A 26,127-nucleotide genomic window follows, 5' to 3' on the forward strand; every position below is an offset into this window, starting at 1 on the left:
AGGAAGTTCCGGCAGTACTTGCCCAAGCCGACCTCCATACAGTCCTTCTCCAGAACTCTCCTCATTTTACAAAAGTGAAGCCTAACCCACTGAACAACTCCCTGTTCCGCTGTTCTGACGCCCCTGTTGGCCACACCTCTAACGGCTCCATCTGTCCACCAAGGAGCAGATCCTGTGACACAGATAAACTCCATCCCAACTTGGCCCCTGGGGTGCCTGTGGCCCCCATTCACGGCCCTACAGTGTGCGGCACCTGACATGCAAATAACATGCCCGTGATAGACCACAGAGTTCCTCATTCCTCGCCCCTGTGCTTTGGAGCCAGGTGGGAGCAGGCCTTCTTGTGTTCATTCAAGTGGCTGGCTGATGGATCACACTGCAGCTGCCCCGGCCGCCGGCACTCACACCTCTGCAGGTACTTCTGGGCGGGAGAACGAGGCCATCTCTGTCCACAAGCTCCAGAGGGGGCAGGAGAGGGGGCAGCCAGTCACCCACTGAGCCTGAACTGCAGGGACTCCATCTCGAGCTCCTTAGGAATCTGTCATAGCCAATTTCCTTGCTACGTGGCCCTGGCTAACACAAGAACACGGCACTTCCTTGGGCACCACTTACTGGGGCCGGAAGTCTCCGGGGTGACCTGTTGGAGGCCAACATTGAACATAGCAAGCCTCCTCCAGGGGAGACTGGCGAGCTGTTCCTGCCATCATCGCAAAGCTCAGAGTTCACACTCTGGCATTCACAGAGCAGCTGGCACTTCCCACGGTTTCATTTACTTCGTTTACATCCACAGCCCTTCTCCCAACCCTTTAACACTAAGCCCATTTTGCAGGTAGGAATGGGAGGACTGAGACCAGGTATTGTGCTTAACAATCACTTTTAGCAGGTGCAGATGAGGCCTCCTGAGTGCAAGCTGCTTTTCACAGCGATATCTGAGGAGTGTGGTGCCCGAAACTGCCTCAACCCCCTTACTGAGAGAAGGCAGGATGTGAAGGAGAAATACAGAACCAGAATGGCTCCTGGCCAGTCCAGAGGGGCCAGCCTGTTCCTACGCGGTCCCTTAGCCACCCTGTGGCTCCCTTTCTTCCTCCACCCTTTGTCCCCACGCCTCAGGCCCCAGCCCGGCCGCGAGACACGTGACGGCTGTTCCAGAGGCAAACGGTGAGCAGTGCGTGTGTCAGGCACCACAGCTGAGTACACACATCAAGCTCCAACGATCACCCTACCCTCTGCGTGGGCAGTGCTCGCCCCTGTTCACAGACGGCAAAACCGAGGCTCAGAGAAGTAACACCCCCAAGTTGGAGGAGCAGGGATTTGAACCCCGCATTCTCCTGAACGCTAGCTGTGCAAGACACTACAACCAGAAGCTGGTGCCGAGTCCTCACCAGCTGTGATGCCGGCACCCCACATGGGTGCATGTTTGAGCCCTGCACCCACGCACGAGACCAGGAAGAAGCTCCTGGTTTCAGCCTGGTCCAGCCATTTGGGGAGTGAACTAGCAAAAGGGAGATCTCTTTCTCTTTCTCTAATTCTCCTTTTCAAAATAAATAAATTTTAAAAAAACAGTAGAACACTACAATTAGAAATTCACCATACTTAGACTCAAGGATGAACTGGTTATTTTTATAATTTCTGTAAAATAAAGTCCAACGTTTTCCTAAGCACTTTCGCAGCCTCTATTTGAATGTAAGCTGTGAGCCTTTTCCTGGGGAGCAGACTGGGAAGCAGGGTGAGGCACTGTCTTCCTAAGTTGGTCTCTGCCATTTCCGATGCCAGCCACTTGCACAGGAGCTCCTCACTGCTTGGTTTTGTGGGTGACATTGTTTTGGCATGAAGTTTCCTTTGGCCCCGCCCTGCCTCCAGTCACAGACTCCCTTGTCATCTTGCCAAGTGACCCATTCCTGGTCAATGACATCAGACAGAAATGTGCTGAATGGAAGGTTCTGGAAACATCTGCTCACCTGACATAATGGGGACACGCAGCCGGTGGTGCTGCCCTCTCCCTTCTGCTGTCTAATTAGCGATGACCACAGGCACAGCAGGCTTCTCGCATCCACTGAATAAGAAGGCAAGGCCCGATGCACAAAGCACATCGGCAGAAGCAGAAAACCTGTGTTTTGGGGTGTTGCTGAGTGGCCAAAGGCAGGCCGTAGCTCTCACATCTGGACTTTGGGGCTGCCGGGAAACATGCCCGGGCCTCCCTGGCCGGGTCAATGCCTCCAGTTTTTCTGGTACTTGCAGCTGAACGCAGCCCTTGCCGCCCCTCTGGCCACCATTCCTCTGGTCCTTCTCCCCCACCCACCAGCTCGGGATGCACTGCAGGGGCACAGGCCTAGGGACCTACCCATGGCCATGAACTCAAATACCCCATCCCCCAACGGGCTCAGCCAGGGGCCCTGGGATCTTCCTCCTCTTCCCTGTCTGTCAGGGACTTCCGGAGTCTGGACTGAATGTCATACTCCCCCGGGAAACCCACCTCCGACCCTGCTCTGTTTTCCATGGCAGCAGCTGAAGTTAGATCTAGCTCTCAGGATACTCTGCTGATTTTAAGGACTTCGTGGTGACATTAAAAACAACAAGACCAACCACAAAAACAGATTTCATGATTTATGAGTGACAGGGAGAGAGGAGAGGAGAAGGAAGAAAAGGAAAGGGGAGGGAGGGTGGGGAAGGTCTTCCATTTGCAGGATGGCTGCAACGGCCAGGGCTGGGCCAGGCTGGAACCTGCCATCAGGGGCTTCTCCCCCACCTCCCATGTGGGTACAGGGGCCAGCCAGGGAGCAGCCAAACCCAAGCTAGGACAGCGGAGCTTCCTCTGGGTGCCCCGAGACTTGGGTCATCCTCTGCAGTTCCCCCAGGGAGCTGGATTGGAAGCAGAACAATCAGGACATGAACTGGTGTCCATATGGATGTTAGCCCTGCAGTCAGCGGTTTCACTTGCTATGCCACAGCGTTGGCCCCACTCAATTTGGATTTAAAGGGATGCTGGGAGACAGCTGGATGTGCACAATGTTTTTTTTTATCTGTGTGAGATATAAGCGCCAAGAACCCCCAGGGGCTGCCTGAAACTGTGGCTAGTGCCCAATGCAATACAATTTTTCCTATAAGTCTATAGCTGTGAAGTTTAATGTACCAATTAAGCACAGAAAGTAATGACAATAGCCAGCAATAATGGTAATAATAAATTGTGGTACTAAACATGGTTGGGGCTGACGCTATGGTGCAGTGGGTTAAGACGCTGCTTGTGGTGCCGGCATTCATACTAGAATGCCAATTCTAATCCCAGTGACTCTGTTTCAAATGTAGCTCCCTGCTGACACACCCAGGAAGGCAGCAGAAGATATCATCCATGTGGAAGACGCATATGGAGTTCCTGGCTCCTGGTACAGCATGGCCCAGCCTGCTACTGCAGCCATCTGGGAAATGAACCAGGGAATGGAAAACTTCCCTGCCTCTCTGTCTCCCTCTCTCACCGTCACTCTGCTTTTTAAATCAACACATCTTTAAAAAAAAGAATAAGGTATCGCTTATTTGGGGAATTTTCAGCTGACAGTTTTGATCCACAGTGGCTGGCAAAGGAACTGAAGCAGCAGCAAGGAGAGGGGGACGTTGAGGAGACCCTCGCGAGCTGACGGGGCCCAAGGCAGCAGTGGCCAGCGTCTCCCCTTCCACAGGGAAGCACCAAGGCGAAACCTTCAGGCTCTCTCGGGGTTTGCTGTTCACAACTCCCACGGGTGGCTGCTGACACTGTCACAAAATGAGAACATTATGGCTGGCGTTGCCTTCTTTTCTGTGCCAGCTGGAAGGACCCTGCTGGGCCCGGGGCTGACCACTGGCTGTCATGTGGGGACACCTGGTAACTGGCAGGGTCCTTCAATTTCTGGCCACTCATAATGCCCACTGGTCTCTACACATCTGAAGACGGGCAGGTGCAAGGCATATCTAGGGACAGTTACAAGCAAATCTTGTGTTTTAGAATGCTGCTGGCTTTGGTGGGAAAATGTGCCTAAACCTTCTGGGGATTGGGGATGCTGTTTTTCTAAAACTAGAATGACTGATGTCAGCTGGCATCAAACTGTTCAAGAAACACGTGTGTGTCTGAATCCTAACCTGGCATGTGTTCTAGAGAAACACTGCCGAAAGGGCTGCATGTCCAAATATGGGAATTTAAAGGCTATTTACAGCAGAAAAAAGCTGGACTAAATAAACTGTTTCATTCAAGTGAGCACACAGAATTTTGTAAATGACAACTGTAAAACATTTTAAACCTTCTGAAAAGATTACACATGAAAAAGACGTGAAAATGTGTACGTGCCTGATCAATTATGTCATCTCTACCTAGAACAAGACCTAGAGTGGAAAAAACCAACATGGGAAAAACCAACATACCATAAAAATATGAACAGTAGCTGTCCTTGATGCCACTGGATCCTACAAACCTCCATAACCTTGAGTCTTGATAACAGAAAAGACCTCCAGTGAAAGAGACCTTGAATTGGCTCACCTCTCTGGGATACGTAGAAGCTGAAGTGAATTTCATCAAGAACATACTACTAGCCTTCCAAAAGGTGTGGAAGAATGGAATTTAGTTTGTGTCAATGTAAAACGTTTTTGAAACTCACGCAAGCTTTTTGTAAGATGCATAATTTTTGGAAGTATGCGCATACAGTCTAGAATTTAGAATGCACTGTGATTTGTGCCAAAAGCCCAAGATCCAACTATGAACTGGGGCAGATGAAGTGAAGATGGGACCCTCACTGTCTCCACCAGACATCACCCCCACCTAGGATACTTCTTTTAAGGGCTGGAACTGCAGTGCAGCTCGTTAAGCCGCTGCCTGCAACAGCAGCATCCCTATGTGCACGCCAGCTCGAGTCCTGGCTCCTCTGCTTCCAGCCCAGCTTCCTGCTAATGCGCCCGAGACAGCAGGGCAAGAGGATCCGAGCGCCTGTGCCCCTGTCACCCTCATGAGACACCAGATGGAGTGCCTGTGCCCCTGTCACCCACATGAGACACCAGATGGAGCGCCTGTGCCCCTGTCACCCTCATGAGACACCAGATGGAGTACCTGTGCCCCTGTCACCCTCATGAGACACCAGATGGAGCGCCTGTGCCCCTGTCACCCACATGAAACACCAGATAGGGCTTCAGGTCCCTGGCTTTGGTCTGGCTCAGCTCTGGATGTTATGCCCACTTGTGGCATGAACGAATGTATTCTAAGATCGCTCTCCATGCCCACCTATAGCTCTGCCTTTCAAATAAATTTTAAAAATCACAAGCATGTTTTAACATTTTTCCAGAGAACAAGTAAAATGTACTTACAATGTGTTTCTTTCTTAGCATTTACCAATGTATTTCAATGCAGCCTTTAAGATTCTTTGGGTCAATATTCTTTTTTTTTTTTTGCCCAATTCTGAGCAAACAGAAGTTAAAAGTCTCCTTGCCTCCCCTCTTGAATGTCGGTTTGGGCAAAAGCAGTGACTCATTCATGTGGACACTCCGTCTATAGCCATGGTAGAATACTTCTCCCCGGCTCAATGAACTTACAAGGACTCACGGGCCACAGGCACCTGGGATCTTTTGTTTCCCTTCGAGCACAAAGGGCACAGACAAGCACGCTTCCCATGAGGTCCGAGTCCGTGGGGAGGCAGGAGGGAAGGAACGTTCCATCTCTCTGGCACAGCGTGTGGCTGGTCTGGACCAGGCCTGCCCACCTGCCCAGTCGGTTTTCTTCTTGGCAACTCCAGGCTCAGCATAGCCAGGTCTGATCAGCCTCCTGCCCTGGATTTAAGGCCTGGCTGAGCAGGGGCAGAGAGAGGGGCAGGGGCTGGGGGAGATGGCTGGGGCTCCCAGCTGGACTGAGGGCTCTCCTGTTTGCTTCTCTCCATCACAGCTCTGGGGCTCCTCTGGGAGGCGATGCTGTGGGGTGTTACCTGCCAGAGCCAAGAGGCACCAGGAGATTCCCGCTCCAAAAAGCTTCTCTCTGTGGTTTCCGGCAAAGACTCCTGAGGGCTCCAGGAGATCCACCTTTCATCATTGCTTTGGGGCCTGGACCACTTGACCCTGGCCGCTGATGGCCGGCCAGCTGGTGTTGGAAATGTCACGCTAGGGTTTCTCTTTAGGGCTGGAGTGGGTGGCTGTGGGTGGCTGCGTCTCCACTGCCGTGACCATGACTGCTGTCGCTCTCTGCCTCCCCTCTCAGACACAGTGGGCAGTGTGTTAAGCTGCAGCTTGTGTAATGCCACATCCGGTATGGAGTTCTGGCTGCACCACTTCCCACCCAGCTCCCTGCTAATGCGCCTGGGAAAGCAGCAGAGGACGGCTCAAGTGCTTGGGCCCCCGTACCCATGTGCGAGACTCAGATGGACATCTTGGCTTCAGCCCGGCCCAGCCCTGACTGTCGTGGCCATTTGGGGAGTGAACTAGCAGAAGCAGATCTCTGTAATACATACATATTTTTCATCACAATGGATTGCACAGTATAAATTCTACAGGCTGTCCCATGGCTAGCCAAAAAATAGACTTCGATTCTTAAAAAAAATCACGAATGCTTTTTGCCAAGCAGCCCCACAAAAAAACAAACAAACAAAAAAAACCCTGGCCTGTTGTTAACACTGCTAAGTAACGGAAACTTGTGATGGCAGGTGTGGGGTCAGAGGTGAAGGTCAACACGGGAGAAATGCACAGAGCTGGGTGAACACCCTCTCCACCCCACCTGGCACCTCAGCAGAAGGGCTGGTCATCGACCAAATGGCACCGAGCAGCATGCTTAGGAGGCCTGCTGTGGGCACATGCTCACGCCAGCCTGGCACACAGTCAGGAGACAGGCTGCAGGACCCCTACCCTGGCAGGCCCGGCATTGACCGGCCTCAGGGACCTACAGGGCGATGTGGGACCCCACACCCTGGCTTTCCCCGAGTGTCATGCGGCAGTCACACAGCACGTACCACACGGAGCCTCCTCCACCCCGCAGCACCTTGATTAGGGTCTGGAGCTTTTACCTTCTGCAAACTGACAGAAACAGTTCTTTCAGATGTGTTCACACACACACACACACACACACACACACACACATCATCTGTGTTGTTAACACACTGCAAAGAAAAGTGAAATAATTTCATGATGAGATTCTGGCAACTTTTTCACACCTATCCCATCTTATGCATTTTTTCTTTTCCTTTAAAAGATTTATTTATTTGAAAGAGTGGAAGAGACAGAGAGAGACCGATCTTTCACCTACTGGTGTGTTCCTCAAACGGCCACAACAGTCAGGGCTGGGCCAGGCTTGAGTAAGAAGCCAGGCGCTCCATCTGAGACCCCCACGTGAGTGCAGGGGCCCACAGGCGTGCGCCGTCTTCTGCTGCTTTCCCAGGCCATAATCAGGGATTTGGGTAAGAAATGGAACAGTCAGGACTTGGGCTGGTGCCCACACGGGTTGCTGATGCTGCAGGCAGTGGCTTAACCTGCATGGTGGCAACACTGGTCTGTTAGGACTGTTGAGTATCCAATGAGGGGACAGCAAGAGAAGCCATTAGTGAACTCTAAATTACTATAAAGTATCAAAATCACTTATAACATACAGTATGGATAGGGTCTTTGCCCATAGGGGGTAGACAGTATTAGGGGTGGAGAATGTCTCCCCCACCTCCCGCAAATGGGCCATGCATCACTTGTAGGCCAAACAAAATTACCAGCTTAGAAACCAGTCTTGGGGTGGCACAGCAAGGTAAGCCTTCGTTCGTGGTGCCAGCATCCCACCTGTGCTCCTGTTGGTGTTCTGGCTGCTCCACTAATGCATCTGGGAAAAGCAGCAGAAGATGGCCCAAGTGCTTGGGCCCTGCTCCCCATGTGGAAGACCCGGATGAAGCTGCTCGCCCCTGTGGTGGCCATTGTGGCCTTTTGGGGAGTGAGCCAGCAGCTTAAGATCTCTCTGTGAGCCTGAATTCAAAATAATGCAGTCAACATTTTGTAAAATAAATAGATAAAAAAAATCGACCTGCTACAGATGTGTAGAGCTGCGAGCCGCACCTGCAGGTGCTTCGGCAGGACCAGAGCTCACGGTCTTGGTGGGCCTGCTGTCCCCGCCCTCTGCCTGCTTCCTGTCTCCAGCAGTCTTAGACCACAGGTAGACTCAGCTGCTCCTGCATCGCACATGAATGGCGCTTTGTCAGCACACTCACCCCATCTGAACCTTTCTAACTTTTCAGACCCAGGAGATCTCTCTGCAGCTCTGGCCTGCTCTGGGGCCCAGCACCCTGGCCAGCCGGCACCAGGTGGGGCCTCGAGGGGGCGGGCTCACCGTGCCATCCAGCGGCTGCTGCGGCTCAGCCACGCCCACCCCGCTGTCCTCCAGGGAAATTCCACAAGCTGGCTTTTTGAAAGGGCCGGCATCCTTCAGCTGTTGATCCAATTTGAAATCAAAGAGCTCCCTGTCCCTGACCTCTCTCCCACCCCACTTTCTCAGCGGCCTCCCTGGGCCTAGACGGTCTGGGACAACCAGGGGAAACCCCTCGAGGACAGACCAGGGGCACTTCCCTTGGTTCATCAAGGTCTCTTAGAGTCAAGAGCTCCTGGGAAATCGTTCAAATTGCCTATAATCAGCAGGTGCATTAACTGACATCCATGTACCTTCGTCTCCCTGTGCCCATTCTTCAGTTACACTCATCCAGCTCCTGGCTTAGAAGGTTTTGTGCAGTAATTCAGGGTCCCTCTATTAACACAGGACACAACCCTTCCAGTGCAGTGGGAAACTCCGCAGGCAGCCCGAGGGCACAGGAAGCAGCGGATGGAAGACTCCAGGGAGCTGGTGGCCTTGGACTTGGCCGGCTCAGGAGGGAGTGTGCTCTCTGCCTGTCTGAACTTTCCAGAAGACAGCCTTATAAGGCAGCTTCCTTGAGGCTGTAGGGCCGCAGGGCAGGCTCTAGCAGCTGAGAGGAAAGGGTGTTGAAGGCTGTCCAGCAAGGCCGGTGACCCTGAACCACCCCTCAGAACGGCAGTGCCCCGGGAAGGAGGCAACAGAAAACTCTCAGGAGGCCATGCTCCCCTGCCTGACTCCCCTGGGAGCATGTGACACACTGGCTGGGACTGGCCCACGTCCTCTGGGCTGTGCACCTCAGGGCTACTTAACTCCAGGCATTCAGAGGCTTAAGGAGCCCTAACCCAGGCCCCCACCCTTCATTCACTAATCCCTTCCGTAGAAACCTTAGCTTGTTATTAGGCTTTTTTCCCCCTAGGCACTCTGAAGTCCCCTCCTTCAAGGTGAACTCTTTTCTGCAGTTTCTCCAGTTCTTCAGATCTTTCCTACAGGGCTGGTGTTGCAGCACTGTGGCAAAGCTGCTGCCTGTGACGCTGGCATCCCAAATGGGCACCGGCTGCTCCACTTCCCATCCAGCTCCCTGCCAATGCACCTGGAAAAAGTCCCCGCGGGGAGCGGACTGGCCATCCACTGCCAGCACTCAGGCCAGCTGAGGACAGAGTCTGCTGGGGGCACACAGCTCAGGAGAATCCTACTGGCAGGAGTGGCCATGCCCGCCCCTGGGCAGGCGTTTCCTTCAGGGGACCCCTTTGTCTACCCTACAAATATTTACAAAGCTGCCAGTCTGTAAGGAAGCCTGAGGCAAGGTGGAGTCCTCTGACACGCCACAGTCCAGTGGGGGTGGGGAGGTGGGGCAGTGGGCACAGGCTGGCCAGTTCAGGTACTTAGCCATCCATGTGCTCCACTCATGCCAGGCACCAATTCAGGCTTTGGGGACACACAAGGGTACTTCAAAAACTCTAAGTGCATTTTGGCGCAACAAAGTTTTGCAGCATAAGACAAGTGCCTATTGGGAACAACCACATCATCGCCTTCACCGAGGGCTTTTTGTGGACAGTCCTTAGGACAGCCCTGTGGGGCAGGCATGGATACAGCTGCACTTTCTAAGGCGGCCAACCCTCAGGCAGGAACCTCAGGGAACTGGCTCAGGTTCAAGGCTGTGGTGTCTAAGCGGTCAGGGTCCGCAACCAAGGAGTGAGCACTGGAGCTCACAGCTTAGCCATTCTGCTACCCTGACTCCTACAGACAACGGCCTGGCACACTGGGGAGGCGCAGGTGCATCCGAGACTACAGCCAGGTCAGAGCGCTTGGGAAGGAAAGACAAGGAAGGGCGCAGGGGCCGGGTGCAGTGTGAGTAGGTACGCATGTGCACAGAGACGGGGACACGGTCCACGCAGGAGGCGCAGTGTCCCCAGAAGTAGGAGTATCAGAACAGACGCAGCAGCCACTGCCTGTGGTTGGTGCACCAAAGGGGGTCAGAGGGACGAGGCCATGACGGCAGAAGGCTGGTACACGGTGCAGCCTCTCCTCTGCCACAGCCGCACAAGAACCAAGGGGTGGACCACGTGAGTTAAAGTGAGTTCCGAGGGAGAAGGGAGGGTGGCGTCCAGAGGGATCACACAGCCAAAGCAATCTCGGATTTCCAAGCCTCTTGGGTGTTGAGGCTATAGACAGAAATGGGCAGGACGGAGCACCTGCTCTCTCGGCCTGTGAGACCATCACAGCGTCTCTGCATCAGCTCCGTGTTACCAGCGGTCCAATCCCCCCGCCCTGCGTTCACCCTTTGCCTCATATGCCGAGATTCAGAAAGCAATCCGACCAACCTTCCTTGGGTGGTTCCAGGAGGGGGGCAGGCTAAGCCTGCTGCTTGTGATGCCTGTCAAAACACAGGTTCTGGTCTGGCTGCTCTGCCTCTGATCCAGCTCCCTGCAGATGCTCCTGGGAGAACAGCAGACAGCTCAGGTGCTCTGGGCCCTGCCGCCCACATGGGACACCAGGTCGGAGTTCCTGGATCCCGGCTTCAGCCTGGCCATTTGGGCAGAGAACCAAAGGACAGAAGATCTCAATCTTTGATCACCTTCCTAACAAACAGATCTTACAAAGGAAAAGCAAAGAAGGGAAGACTGGGAGTCACTTCAGGGAGCGGGAAAGTGTCCTGGCAAGTCACATATTGTGCATGTGCCAGCAAAACCTGATTTTAGTATTGCAGGCTTACATGGCATTAGCACCGCGCAACACCAGCCAGCTGCTCAGCCAGGGTGTGTCGGAAGATCAACAGAACTGAAGGCAGAGCGACCCCTACCCGCAGTGCCTCCTCCTTGGCAGTACACAAGTTACAAATTTCCTGAGAAATGGCCGAAGAAACCAGAAAATGCATTTCCTCATCTCGGCAAAGCCCCAGTACAGAATGGCACGGAGGTCAAGTGTGTTCTGCAGGGCCGGCTTTGAGAACTGTCCAAGCCCATCCAAGAGCCAGGGAACTCGGGCTTCTCCCCACTGCTCGGGTGGCACTGTGCGTTGGCAGTAGTCTGAGCGAGAAGGAAGGAAAAAAGCTACAGGCTGGAAAAGGAGAAGCACCAAAGCCACGAGCTCACTCTCAAGCCGTGCACCTGCCTCTGTGTGTGTGTAAACTCCCAGGGCACCGTCACAAGCACATGGCAATATTTGAAATAAACCCTCAAAGTGACACTCATTTCTCTCCCCAGGACAGAGTGGCCAGTGCGACAGCAGAGCCCACATCTGCTTCCGAAGCCATGCAGACATTTTGGGGTTGCCATATAAGTTTTCTTTAACTGTAAAGTCATGATACTGTAAAGTCATGATACTGTAAAGTCATGCCCACAGCTAACAGGGATTCCTGGATTTAAGGTCTTCAAGTGTCCTGAACTTCCGGGAAAAGCTCTCAAGAGCCATTCATGCATCTGGAAATGCTGGAGGGAACCTAGCCTAAAACAGCCACAGCTCTGCTCAGAAACGCTGCCCTCCTGTCCACCCCTCCTCCTGCCTGCCCGCCTCCCCCCTGCCCGCCTCCCTCCTGCCCAGCCTCCCTCCCACTGGGAGCAGGCAAAAGTCTGCCAGTGAGAGTGTCCAACTTTCCCTGGAAACTACTGCCGACGGAGAATGCTATTCCAGGCATCAGAGTTCAAACCTGCTTTTTAATTTGCTTTTGAAAGTCAGCGCTGTCTGCTTTCCTATTTCATTTACGGCAAGTCTGGATAGGTCGGGAATGAAATAAACTCTCAAAAAGCCTCATTGGCATCCCACCCGCCAAAGGCCGTGCTGCAGCCCACAGACTAAAAGGAACAAGAAAGTAAAATAAAACAGACAGCAGGTTCACAAGATTACGCGGCAAAACATTCTTTCAAGAGTTTGTAACTAGTTGGCTAGGGGATGGTGGGGGCAAGGGTAGTTTCCACCAAATGAAATTTTCCCTCTCTGTTACTACCAAGAAACACGAAATCTGACTTTGGAAACTGTTAGCATACAGCCAACTAAAGCTTGGGACAGACGACTTCGCTCCGGAAGCGACGCTCCGATTGCACAAACTCCCTTCTCCCCACCCCAAGCCAAGAAAACGACAGACCCGGGCTTCCCTGCAGCAGGAGTCTCAGCGCTCAGATAAAAAAAATCTTTCGGACGCGCGCCAACCTGCCGGTTCTCGCTGTCCTGGCCCGCGCGCCGAAAGCTCTCCAGAAAACCGCGCACACGCCCGGAGCAGGGCGGGGTCCCGCGCGCACGCGGTGGCCCGGGGGATGGGGATGCGCTCGTTGCCCACCTTGCTCGCAGGTGCCCTTGCTGACCTGGGTGATGGCCTCCTCTCCGCGGCTCTCGGCGCGCAGGCTGGCGGCGCGCAGCTGGCAGCCGCTGGGGTAGGTGGTGCCGTCGCTGCCGCACACGGGGTAGCGGGTCTTGCACACGCACACGCCGCTCACCGCCGGGCCGCCGGCTGCTGCCCCCACTTTACCCTTCCGCCTCTTGCGGCTCTTCACGCACTCCATGCCCGGCGCGCAGTGCCCCCTGCCGGCGCCGCCGCCCCCGCACGGCTCGCCCTCGCCGCGGGCGCACACCGGGCAGCAGCCGCACGCGTCGCGGGTCTCGCCCAGCGGGCAGCCCCGCGGGGGCAGGGGCGGGCAGGCGGCCGGCTCGCAGGGCCCGCAGGCTTCCGAAGAGGAGGAAGAGGAGAGGGGCAGGAGCAGGAGCAGCAGCCCGGCGGCGCCGAGGAGCAGGGCGCGCAGAGCCGGCGGCTCCATGGCGGGACGCGGCGGCGGCGGGGCGCGAGTGAGGCGGCTCCGGCCGGCCGGCGCCTTAAACGCGCCGCCCCGCCCGGCCGGCCCGCGGGAACCACTCCCCGGGGCGGTGAGAGGCGGCCGCGCCGCCCTCCCGGGCCTGCGGGGCGGGCGCTGGCCCTGGCCCGGGGTCCGCGGCGCCTTCCGGACCCTGCGCCCCGCTCACCGCCCGGTGCCGGTGCTGCCATCCCGAGTCCGAGTGGGAACAGCACCGACTTTGAGACGACCTGACCCCCCACACTCCCGCCACCGGCGCTCGCGACCTGTGCGTCCTGTTAGCCTGTGTGTCGTCGGCAAGTACTTTTAGGAACAGAACTTCTTTTTTTTTTTAAGACCCCAAACCGTAAAAACACCTCTTCCCCGCGGATTTGGTATCCCCGTTGGCCGCAGTCCCAGGTGCCAGGCAGAAAGGATGGGTCCCTTGCCTGGCACCACTTTGAAGGATTCTGACTGCCCTCTCTTGCCACACTGCACTCAGGCCTGCTTAGGCCAAGTCAGGTTGCAAGAGCGAATTCTGGAAGGTTCTGGAACGCCCAGGGTTTTGCTCCACCTCAGGAGAACGGGGTACTGCTGGATTTTGCCTCAGGGGAGCCCAAGGTAGGTGGCAGAACCTAAAGGGTTTTTTGGTAACTTTACCACAATCTTTCTGCCAGTTCAACGTCGAGGTTCTTTTGCCGAGTGTTGGCCCTCCTTCCCGCCCCCTTCTATGCCAACTTCTAGTCACTTGTAGTGTTTTGGTTGGCTATGGAGCCTTCCAGCCTTCCAAGGGGGATACTTGAAAAAGGGCTTCTGAAATGGAGTGGTGCAGAAGATGTGTTCAAATCCATACCTGCCCCACTCTGCGTATCACACTGGAGTTCCTTCTTCCTTGGTGTCAGTGGGAGGGCCTGTGGGCATGGGGACCGCTTAGTGTGACGTTCACAGCGCTGTGAGTGATGCATGGAACTCCAGAGTCTTTTGGGAGTATTACTTTGAGCTTGCTCTCCCTGTCTCTTAATATTTTTAAAGCATTATTTATTTTGAAAGGGGGAGTTACAGAGAGCAAGATGTCTCCATCTGCTGTGACCATCCCAAATGGTCACAGTGGCCAGAGTGGGTCAGGCTGAAGCGGGGAGCTCAGGGGTCTCCTACAAGGGTGGCAGGGACCCAGGTTCTTGGGTCATCTTCGGCTTTTCCAGGCAGTTAGCAGAAGGGGCTGGCTTGGAGGTGGAGCAGCTGGAATGGGAAGCAGCACCTATATGGGATGCTGGTATTGAAGGTGGCAGCTTATGGCAGTACCCCCCAGACTGACCCCGTGAAACTTAAATCACAAAGTTGGAGGGACCTCAAATATTGTTCCATGCACAAAACCTTGGGTTTTTTGTTTTTGTTTTTTTTTGTTCTCCCCATTAGTGCATTCTGGAAAAGTGACTGTGTGTGTGTGTGTGTGTGTGTGTGTGTGTGTGTGTGTTAACCCTTATGTGACAAGAGACAAATATTTTTGGAGAGTAGTGCATTGGCACAGTTGGTTAATCCTCTGCCTACAAGTGCTGGGGTCTGTATGTGAGCCTGCTCGTGTCCTGGCTCATTAACTTTCCATCCAGCTCCCTGCTTGTGGCCTGGGAAAACAGTGGAAGATGGCCCAAGTTCTTGGACCCCTGTACCCACCTGGGAGATCTGAAAGAAGCTCTTGGCTCAGATCGGCTCAGCTCTGGCTGTAACAACTACTTGGGGAATGAACCAGTAGGTGGAAGATCTTTCTCTTTCACTAAATCTGCCTTTACAATAAAAATAAATCTTTTTTTTTTTTTTTTAAGCATCTTCGGAGCAGCAAGTTCCTGGATGCTCCTGTCTTCCTTCCACCATTGTAGCTCACGTGGCTGAGAAGGCGGCCCCTATGGAACGTGAAGCGGAGCAGGCACTGAGGTCCCGGTTCAGCGTGAGTTGTTTGCCAGTCCAGCTCTGCTCGCTGGATTCCACAGGCTGTATAACTGCAGGGTCTCAGAGGGTGACACTGGGACGACAACTCTGATGATGCTGGTGTGCGTGGAAGCCCATGCCAGGACACGGGGTGGAGACTGTGTGTGCGTGTATGCTTGGGGGAGCTGCCAGCAGCTGGGAGACCAGGGGCGGCACCCCGCAGTGTGTTACAGCCCTGTGCCAAGCTGTGAGTAGTTGTGTCTCCCACATCAGGTCTTTAGCCCCAGGGCCTAATGTTAGTGCCACCGAGAGGATGAAAATGAGTCCAGTTAGGGTGTATGGAGGTGTGGTTGTGGGAAAGGTGGGACTGGCCTAGGTGGCTAGGGGGGCTTCCTGGTGGTTAAATGTTGGGGGTTCTGTAAGGAGACACCTCTATCACATGCCTATGCCACGTGCCTATGCCATGTGCCTATGCCACGGCCAGCACCATGACTGTTGCCAAGAGGAGTCAGTGGGGGTGCTTGACCCACCTTGGGTTGTGGGCATCCAGAATTGCTAGCTCACCCACTGAGGTGACAGAGAGTGATGCCAGCACCACCAGGGAGAATTCAAGGGCACTGAACAGTGGAGCACTGCTCACAAGATAAAAACAGAAAAGAGGGTGGGATGGGGTGGGGAGGACGGGCAGGGTTTCCCGCACAGGGGGAAGTGGGACTGTGTGATGGTGCCAGGCAAATGGGGGCCTTGATGCATGCCAGTGTTCATAGGAAGGAGGCCAGACAGGAGGCAGAACTTTCCCAGGAAAGTTGTTCACCTGGTTTTTAAAAAATATTTGTTTATTCTTATTGGAGAGGTAGACCTTACTAGAGAGAAGAGACAGAAATCTTTTCCAGCCTTTGGTTCACTCTCCAAATGGCTGCAATGGCTAGAAATGAGCTGATCTGAAGCCAGGAGCCAGGAGCTTCTTCCAGATCTCCCATGTGGGTGCAAGATCCCAAGGTTTTGAATCGTTCTCTACTGCTTTCCCAGGCCTCAAGCAGGGAGTTAGATAGGAAGTGGAGCAGCTGGGACATGTAATGGTGCCTATATTGGGATGCCAGCACCTGAAAGGGGAGGCTTAGTTGAATCAGCGCACCAGCCCTGTTGACTTGTTTGATGTCCATTTTAGCACTGTAAAGAGCCTGGCCCCTGCAGGTGGGAACACTTTATATCCTTGTGTTTCCTCTGGAAGCCTGTACTTGCTGTTTCTCGCTCAGCAGCCCTGGTTTGAACCTCTGCGATGAGGAGTCCCCATGCTGCTGGCAGACATCCTTATCTTGGTCTTGAGTTTTTAGGGAAAGTGTTCAAACTCCGACCCCTGAGTGTGATGCCAGCCATGCATGGGGTGTGCACGCATGCTCCTATCGAAAATTCCTTGTTCTGGGAAAGCAGTCGAGGACAGGCCAAAGCCTTGGGACCCTGCACCCACATGGGAGATTCAGAAGAGGCCCCGGGCTCCTGGTTTCGGATCGGCTCAGCTTTGGCCATTGCAGCTGCTTGGGGAGCGAATAAATGGATGGAAGATCTTCCTCTCTGTCTCTCCTCCTCTCTGTATATCTGACTTTGCAATAATAAATAAATAAATCTTTTTTTTAAAAAAGGAGATGATGTGTTCTGATGTGTGGAGCTTTTAGCATGAGGCGATGTTGAGGTTAGATGCCTTTGCTGGCTTTTGAGACGATTTGTCACTGTGTTGTTTTTCCTGATGGGGCGGGTTTCCTTAACTGATTTGCAACTGCTGAACCCAGACTTGCATTCCTGGACTAAATCCCCCTGGATCAGGGCATGCATCCTTCTTCGTCTGCTTCTGGAGGATTCGCTGGTATCTTGTTGGGGAGCCATCTGCAGTTTTCCTGTGATACTCATCTGACACTCGTGTCAGGGGAGTGGTGGCCTCTGAAGATGAATTAGGAGGTGCTTTCCCCTCTTCCAAGGTTTTAGAAAGATGATGTAAGGAATTTGTATTAATTCTTCTTGGAGGTTTGGTTGATTTTGCCAGTGAAGTCAGCTAACCCTGTGCTTTATTCCATGAAAATTTCCTTGGGCATGAATTCCGTATCTTTGATTTCTGAAGACAGGTACTAGTTTGCCAGTGCTACTACAGAAAATGCTACAGATTGAAAGTGGTTTATTTATTTGAAAGAGATACAGAGAAAGAGGGAGGAAAAGGGAGTTGGGGGGGAGAGAGAAGGAGGGAGAGAGAGAGAGCGTACTAGCTCCCATCTGTTGGTTCATATGCTGACCGTAACAGCAGGGCTGGGCCAAGCTGAAGCCAGCAGCCAGGAGCTAAGAGCTTCATCTGGGTGTCCCATGTGAGTGCAGAAGTCCAAGCACTCAGCCATTTCCCCCTGCCATTAGTAGGGAGCTGGATCCTAAGTGGAGCAGCCAGTGCCCAAGTGGGACGCCAGTGTACACCATGACGCAGGCCCCAAGTGATAGAAATTGTATTTTCCACTGTGCTAGGGGCTGGAAGGCTAAGTTCAAGGTGCTGGGGGGTTAGCATCTTCTCAGAGCCATGAGGGACAGGTCAGTCCCAGACTGTTCTCCTTGCCTTGTGGACAGCCACTCGCTCACTGCCCCTCCACGTGGTCACACCGCCCCTCTTCCAACCCTGGTGGGAGCAGGAACTCCTGTGGTGGGATGAGTTTGTGAAGGATCCGTCCACAACCCCCCAGCAGGTGCCTGTCACTGAGAATAGACTGAACCCGAAGCATGCTGTCTTGACTGCAACCACCCTCCTGTGATAATGTCTAATTCACAAATTAGGCACTCTGAGAGATGAACACCAACAGCTGATATGGGAGTAGAGCTGTTATAACTGTTAGCCATAGTAAAAATTACTTACGCCAACAGAGTTGTTTGCAGAATATTCCGTTGTCTGTTCCCAGGCTTTGTTTTGCTGTAGTGAATGGGAACCGTGGGCCAGGAGGGAGCCTGGCGCCTAGCCTTCTCAGAACACCTTGTCCACAGCCGCTCCCTTACACACCCCCTAGTTTCCTTTCCCTTGAAGGTTTATTGATTTGGAATTAGGGAGGCACCGACTGCCATCAACAGAAGGTCAGAGCCGAAAGATCCAGATCCAGCTACTGGGAATGGGAGGCGGGCCATCAGGCACTGAAGGAAGCAGAAGCAAGAGAAAAGCGAAGCACTGTGGACGGTTGTCTTGGAGCAGTTCCTCGGGAAGTGGAAGGCGTGGTCGGGGGAACAGTGGGAGGACATGCAGATCCCGCTCTGCAGCTCCTCGGCCTCTTTGGTGAAGCAGTAATGTTTATTATGGTTCTAGAGGAAAATGAAGTCGAAGTTGTTCTAGGGATCATGGGGTCCTGTAGAGGTCAGAGGTCTGGGTCAAGGGCACATCCACATTACCCGAGTTGAAGCTGTGAAAGTTCCCATTTCAGGAGCCTCTATAGTTGATCTCAGGGCAGGCACCAATGCTGAGGCAGAGAAAAAGGGCAAAGGAGAAGGGGAAAGACGAGGACCAGGAGTTACCCAATCTCCAATGTTGGGAATTGTGGGAACCTCAGAGCTGGGTTAGAGTGTCTGCCGCTGAAGCCTGACCGCAGCTGGTGCTGGAAGCAGCTGCCAAAGCTGAAGAAGCACTGTGAGCCAAAGAAAGAAACGAGGAAGCAACCAAGAGCAGGGAGGAGGAGGGAGACCAGGCTGCCCTGCCGAGCAAGACAAGAGTCCAGGGCACGGAGCCTTTGGTGGTGATTCTGTGGTTCAGCAGACATTCAGACCGAGCAGGAAATCACAAGGGCAGTGACTGGGGTGAAACGCACTGTCCCTCGCGCCCCGCGTCAGCAGTGACCTCTCCTGGTACTGAAGCAGACACAGACGCGACCTGCAGCTCTCCGACAGTCAGGTACCAAGATGACAGTTCTCCTGCCTGTCCAGATTCACGTGTTGGCAAAGCTCATGCCGAGGAGAAGTAGTTTGGGAGATGAATTGTACTCTGTCAAGAAAGCCAACTATGGACAGTGTTGTGGCTTTCTAAGTAATACACATGTGGTTGAATTGACAGTGGCACCAAAATGTAGGTTTTCAAATCCCAATATTTTGATCTTTAGAAAAAATTTAGCTGATGTCATCTCATTTTGTTCTGTCTTGTAGGCTTGAATGTTTGTTGATTTGAACTGAATTAAGCATTGTGAAATTTACAAATTTAAAAAGTGCAGTTATTAATAATAAAGTCATAAAACTGTCAATGCTAAGAGCGAACAGATTGATTTATTTGAAAGACACAGAGACTGCTTGTTCACTCCCCAAATGGCTACAAAAGCCAGAGCTGGGCCAGGCTGAAACCAGAAGCCAGGAGCTTCTTCTGGATCCCCAAATGGATTGCAGGACACAAGCAGTGGGACCATTGCTCACTGCTTTCCTAGGCACATTAGCAGGGAGCTGGATGGGAAGTGGAGCAGCCAGAACATCAATTGGCATCCATAATCTGCTGTGCCACTCTGAAGTCCAAGTCCTATAACAGGTTTTTTTAAAATCTTTTAAAATTTATTATTATTATTAGCATTTTATGATACAGTTCCATAGGCTCCTGGGATTTCCCTTATCTCCTCCCCAACTTCCACCTGCCTAAGTTCCCCAATATCATTACTAAAGTATAGTTCTTCATACACAGTCATATGTCCATCATTGTGGGCATGGACAATGGCAGAGAGCCCAGCATCCTATTGTCAAGATAGAGTAAACAGTTTCATTGTAAGTCCGTCTTTGTCTGGAAGTAGAGATGCTTACTACTTTGTATCCTCACAGCTGGATATGTTAGTCTCCAATTCACAGCTACTGTACATCTTCTCAAATGAAAAGTCACAATACAAAATGAACAATAGGAAGAAAAATAGAAATTTACAATGCCATGAAGTTCAATAACATGTTACTAATTAGGAGTCTCCATTACACAGCTACTATGCATCCCCTTAAATGAAAAGCCACACAACAAAATCAACAATAGGAAGAAAAAAGAAATAAACAATACCATGAAGTTAAATAACGTGCTCCTGAATGACTAATGTGTCACTGAAGAAAATGAAAATCAACAACCTTGTTGAAGAAAATGATGCTACTATATGATCTATGAGTCCTTGAATAATTTAATCAGAAGAAACTGCTTTGAAGAGATTAAACTAACAAAAACATCAAAATTCATGAGATATAGTTTTGGTTGATTTTTGTTGGTTGAAATATGTCTCTTCTAGACAACAAATAGATGGATTTTGTTTTTTTAATCCAGTCTACTAATTTATGATGTTTGATTGAGCTTAAACCATTTATATTCAGGGTTAATATGTATGGGTGGTAATTTGGTCCTGTCATTTTAGCAATGGGTTGTTCATTGGTTTAGTCTTCTGTTGTCATTTTACTAGGATGTTCTTCACATTTGCCTTTGGTTTTGGTGGGTGCTGTTCCTCTTCTTTGTCAAGAGAACATCTTGAAATATCATTTGTAGGGCAGGTTTGGAAGAGGCAAATTCTTTTAACTTTACTGTGGAAGAATTTTATTTCATTTTTGAAGACAAAAGAAAGCTTTGCTGGATATGTTATCCTGGGCCCACAATTGTTTTCGTTTAGAAACTGGAATATGTCACTCCATGCTATTCTTGCCTGTAGAGTTTCCGGTGAGAGATCTCCTGTGAGTTTAATTGGCATTCCTTTATATGTCAATTGATTTTTTTCACATGCACATTTAAGAATCTTTTTCTTATGTTCGATTGAAGAGAGCTTGATGATCATGTGTCTTGGTGAAGATCACTTTTAATCAAGCCTGTTGGGAGTTCTGTGCCCCTCCTGGATCTTGTTTCCCAATTCTTTCTCCAGATTAGGGAAATTTTCCTTTATTATTTCATTAAATATATTTGTAAAACCAACTTCTCTTTCTGCACCTTCTGGGACTCCCATAACTCTTATATTTGGCCTTCTAATAGTGTCTTTCAACTCTTGAATACTTTTTTTGGCCTGATCCAGCTCTGCTTGCAGCTTTTTGTTTGCTTCCCCCTAGTGACAGGAAATATCTTTCAATTCTGAGATTCTTTCTTCTGCTTGCTTCATTCTAGTTTGGAGACTCTCTGCTGTACTTTTATTTGCTCCACTGTGTTCTTAATTTCTGATGTATCAGCCTTGATTTGCTTTATTGCTATTTCTTGTGTAACATATTCCTTAATTCTTTGGACTCTTATATGTGTTTCTCATTGTTGATAACAAGCTTTGTAATGAGATTTCTGAATTTTGTCTCCCTCATTTTCTCGGTGTCTTCCTCAGTGAACTCTGAGGTTGGCATATGGTTTTGCTCCTTTGCAGGGGAGTTTTCAGTAATATTCATTTTGCCTCTATCCCTTTTTTTGCTCTTGGTCATTGTACTTCTGGTTAGCAGAGTCTTCTCCTTGGGGCAGGTTTCTAAGCTGTGTCACCCACAGGTTTACAGTTCGATTTTACTTATTGCAGTTGGTACAGTGCTCTTTGCTTGCAGCCAGTTATGCCACTCCCTCCAGCAAGTTCTAGGTCTCGGCTCTTATGTTAGATTTCCACCATGGTATTCCACCGTAGCCCCAGCTCCTGGCTTAGCACTCTCCACCTCCTGTGATACCGTGCTGAGGCTGCACTGTTGTCTGTACAACCTTTCTTCCACTTCTGGTTGGAGCAGGTCCCAGGATTAGGGAGACACCACGTGTCCTATATAGCTAGGTTGTTGGTGGCACTGATCTTGTCAGAACCTGTTGGCTGTTAGGTCTGGGTGCAGCACGGACCTATTTTGACCCATACACTGCCACAGTTGGTATTATTTTCCTGCAGGACCAGTGCAATCCACAGAACTCAGTGAGTTCTCGTGAGCTCACTGTTGTCCCCTGCAGTCCTAAAGCTTTTGTCACCCTGTACAAAATTGCTCTGACCAGCAGAGCCAGTAACATGGACAGGGAGAGGGTCTGGGGATGAAATCACTTATGCCCCTGCAAAATTTTAAATTCTACACTTACCTTCGTAGGTCCAGGGGTTGCTCAGATTGTCCCTCGTGCCGTGTCCCACATTAGGCGCCATTTGCTCCGGCCAGCAGAGCCAGTAACATGGACAGGGAGAGGGTCTGGAAATGAAACACCAACAGGAGACCAGTGATGGTAGAAGTCTCTGCGAAGCCTCCCTTTATTGCTCCTTCACCTCTTATATACTCTTTCTCCCCATCCTCATTTAGCAGGATATTGGATATAGCTGAGTCCGATTAGTCTAGGTGTTTTTAGCCACAAGCTCAGTTCTGTTTCCCATTCCAACAAGCACTAATCAACTCCTTAGCCCACAACACAAAATGGCACCTGTTGTGTCACTATTACAGTTCTTGATCTGCTGGCCATCAGGTCTGAGGGCTACCCAGACCTGTCTTGGGTGGAACCTGTAGAATGCCACGTCGTTGTGGTTCACTGAGTCAGAAATGAGTTCACACCCAGTTCAGCATATGCTCAGTCCTTTCCTTGCCTTTGACTCCTTACACAGAAATGGCGCCCAGTTTGGCTCTAGGGGGCTGACAGGGCTGTGAAATCCACCCTGTTCTCACACTGTCCATCTGGGATCTGCTGCTCTGTCTCTGCTCCTGGTCAAATCAAACAGACCAGCAGGATGGGCAATTCTTTGTCTTGGTTCACCTCCTGAGCTCCCAGTGAAAGTCCCTTCCCACCTGGTTGCTGGTGGAGTTCAGATCACCGTTAGCTGAATGCTGTTGAACTATCAGTCACTACAACACCACACTATTGTTTTGACTGCTTTCCTGTGTCTGTCAGTCTCCAGGTACCACTCTGCTGTTGTTCTGTCCTCTCCTATTTCCTGGAATGTGTCCTCTCTGCTTCATCCTGATTAAATGTTTCTCTGTTTAAACGTGTCTTTATCCTGTTCCACCATCTTGATTCCCCCAGGTTTTTTCTAACACTGTCCCACAGTGGCTCCACCTCTCCACATAGTGTCTCTTTTCTCTCATTAGTGGGAGAGTGAGTTCAACTCAGTCTAGTACAGATGTGTTCCCCGTGAGGTTTGGCTGAAGGGCAATGGTGTGTGAGGGCTGACCCCCAGTACCGTCTCTTTCATCCTCCTGAGCTCAGCATCCCTCCCACTACCCACGTACACTCCAGAACTCTTGGCTCTAGGGACCTTGTTCCTGGACGAGGCGATCTCCAGGATTCTCAGGTCAGCAAGCTTCATGGTGTCCATGGGAACCCCAGGCTGCCAAGCAAAGCTCCCTTGCCAAGCCCTGCTGTGCTTGGCCAGCAAAGCAACAGACAGCAGATGTTTACCCAGAGATTGGAAAGCTTGGCTCCCTTCTTTTGGCTTCTAGGGGTTGGAGCAGGCGTTGGCAGGTGGGAAGACTCCCCTCCATTCTCCATTGGTCCTTTTTCATCCCCAGCCAGTTTGCGAAGTGTTTGGCATTTGACTGATTGTGCTGGGGACATTTAGTGCTGAAGCAGGTTCTGGTCCAATATGTGATGGCTGTGTTTCAGAATATGAGCACACTGCCCCTGTGATTCTGTGTTGCAGGTACTGGTGCCTTTTTAGGTTCATGAAAAGTTGTTCCATTTGAGTCTGCTACAGAGCTATCCATGGTCCTCAGTGCCACTTCGCTTTCTGTCCTGGCCCTCCTTCGTCCTTTTTACCACTGTCATTGTCAGTGGCGGTGGCAGCAGCAACAACAGTAGGAGATTGTCAGGTGAGAGCTGAGGTGTGGATGACAGGTCCAGCCCATGGAAAGAGACTGGGCCAGTGTGAGTCGTGTAGCCACATTCCAAGCAGAAAGGGCAGAGCTTGAAGCAAGTCCTGTATGGGGAGAACTGGGGAGAGGGGATTCTAGAAAGAGAACCAGTGCCTGATGACCATGACATTGACATGGCATGCTTGGGAATTTGGACTGGATTTATTGATGGCAGTGAGCCATTGAGGAGAGAGACAGAACAGGTGTAGGGTGGGTCATTACAAGAGTGAGAGCGGGTGGGTTGGAATAGAGACCACCTGGTGGGAGAATGTGATTTGCATAATGCTGGGCCAGGCAGCAGAAAGAATCATGGCCTGGTAGGGCGAGGGAGGGTTGAGTTACATCTCCTTTGCTGCCCATGACGTCATCCTACAGAGGAGCCCTACCTGGGGCTGGCATTGTGCCTGGTCCAGGGCTGGCACTCGATTACGGATTTTTTAAAAAAGATTGATTTTATTAATTTGAAAGGCAGAATGAAAGACACACAGAGATCTTCCATCTGCTGCTTCACTCCCTTAATGGTCACAATGGTAGGGACTGAGTCAGGCTGGAGCCAAGAGCCAGTAACTCCATCTGAGTCTCCCACGTGAATTGCAGGAATCCGAGTGCTTGGGCTGTCTTCCACTGTTTTTCTCAAATACATTAGCAGGAAACTGGATCAGATGCAGAGTAACCAGGACTTAAATCATTGTCCAGTTAGGAAACTGGCTTCAAAAGCAGCAACTTAACCTGCTGCACTACAACAATGACCCCTCAGTTGCAATTTCAAAAACATTTATCTGTTTATTTGAAAGACAGAGTTACAGAGAAAGTGGGAGAGACAGAGAGATATCTTCTAATTGCTGGTTCTCCCCGCCCCACCCCCAAATGGCTGCAATATCCAGAGCTGGGAGGTCTGAGGCTGGGAGCTAGGAAAATCTTCCAGGTCTTCCATGTGGGTGCAGAGATCTAAGCATTTGAGCCATCCTCTGCTGCTTTCTCAAGCCAGAAGCAAGGAGTTGGATGGGGAGTGGAGCAACTGGGACTTAAAGCAGCGCCTGTATGGGATGCCAGAACCACCGGCAGAGCATTAGCTTGTTTCTTCAACTACAATTTTTTAAAAGTGAGCAGACAAAAGGGAAAACGTTCTGGGTGACTGTTGCCTGGATGCTTCTGTGAGCAGAGGGAGGCACACACCTGGACAATCAACAGGAAGTCGAAATCAAGAGGGATGTGGTGTCACCACGATCAGAGAGGAAGGGCTGTATGGGAGTCTCAGAACACGCATCCTCATGAAGCAGCCGAGAGTTGGAAGAAGTCCAGAGAAATCTCAGTGTTTCCCACACGGGAGACGCGGCAGATTCTGTGCCGGGGGCAGGTGGCTTTGGACATTCTGGAGAGAGAAGCCTGTGGCCGTGCCCTGGTGGCCGCATCACATTGCCCTGGCTTCATCGCAGGGCATCTGATGCACAGTGCTAGCCTTACGGTTTGTTCTCCGGCTGTGTGTAAAATCCTAAAATCCCCCCATGGAAGAAAAGACAGATGCGGCTTTCTTGTCCCTCCGCAGCATCTGATCTCCAAGGCAGTAGCTGATGGTGTAATGGAAAGGCATTGATCACCTCTCACCTCCAAGATTAGACGCAGGGTTTGAAGGGCTCCCAACCGAGAGACTGCTTCATGCCAGGGGCCACAGTCTCTCAGGCACTGGGGACCCAGCAGGGGAGCTCTTCTGGCTGGGCAGGTGGAGGGAGTGTAGCGGCTAACTGCTTTGGCTTCAGGAAGGTTCCAGCAGGCCACCGCCCAATGGTCAGCTGCCCCACACGCAGAGCCGCACTCAAGATTGGGATTTTACGACTCTGGTTTTACCAAATTGCACGAGACAGGCGAGCCTGCTGCTGCTTTGCTTCCTGCCCCTGATTTGGCATCTCGCTCTTGAACTTCTGATCTTACACCAAGATTTACATTTACATTCCTTTTTCAGGCAAGCTACAGTGCTTTCTGTGTGCGCCAACACCCAGGAAAAAGAATGGCTCTGGTTGTCCAGCATTTAGGCTGCATTGGTCTGGTGGTTGGGGAGGGGCACCTAAGTCCCTCAAACTCAACCTGGGGAGGGATTTCTTGGGGGTCTTGGGAAATTCGGAGGATGTTTAGCCTAAACAGATCAGCTGTGGTGCTGTTGAGTGACATTTCTTGCACTGATACTGAAGTTATTTATTTATTTAATCAGAAAGGCAGTTATACAGAGAGAAGGAGATACAGAGAAAGGTCTGTCTGCTTGGTTCACTCCCCAAGTGATTGCAGCGGATGGAGCTGAGTTGATCTGAAGCCAGGAGCCAGGAGTTTCCTCCAGATCTCCCATGCAGTGCAAGGTCCCAAGGCCTT

At 51.6% G+C, this 26,127-nt stretch overlaps 1 protein-coding gene across 1 annotated transcript in view; it reads right to left on the bottom strand.

The window, feature by feature from the left end:
- The window catches only part of IGFBP7 (insulin like growth factor binding protein 7), a 61,144-nt gene extending 48,055 nt beyond the window's left edge, over positions 1-13,089 (bottom strand). The window contains exon 1 of the mRNA XM_040966597.1: positions 12,588-13,089. Within this exon, the coding sequence (XP_040822531.1) occupies positions 12,588-13,062 (475 nt within the window). The 5' untranslated portion in view covers positions 13,063-13,089. The remainder of the gene's footprint in view (positions 1-12,587) is intronic.
- Between the last annotated feature and the right edge of the window lie 13,038 nt (positions 13,090-26,127).

This window comes from Ochotona curzoniae, unplaced genomic scaffold (genome assembly GCF_017591425.1).
Source record: "Ochotona curzoniae isolate NIBS_2020 unplaced genomic scaffold, NIBS_Ocur_1.0 scaffold_4506, whole genome shotgun sequence".
In the NCBI taxonomy this organism is placed as follows: domain Eukaryota; kingdom Metazoa; phylum Chordata; class Mammalia; order Lagomorpha; family Ochotonidae; genus Ochotona; species Ochotona curzoniae.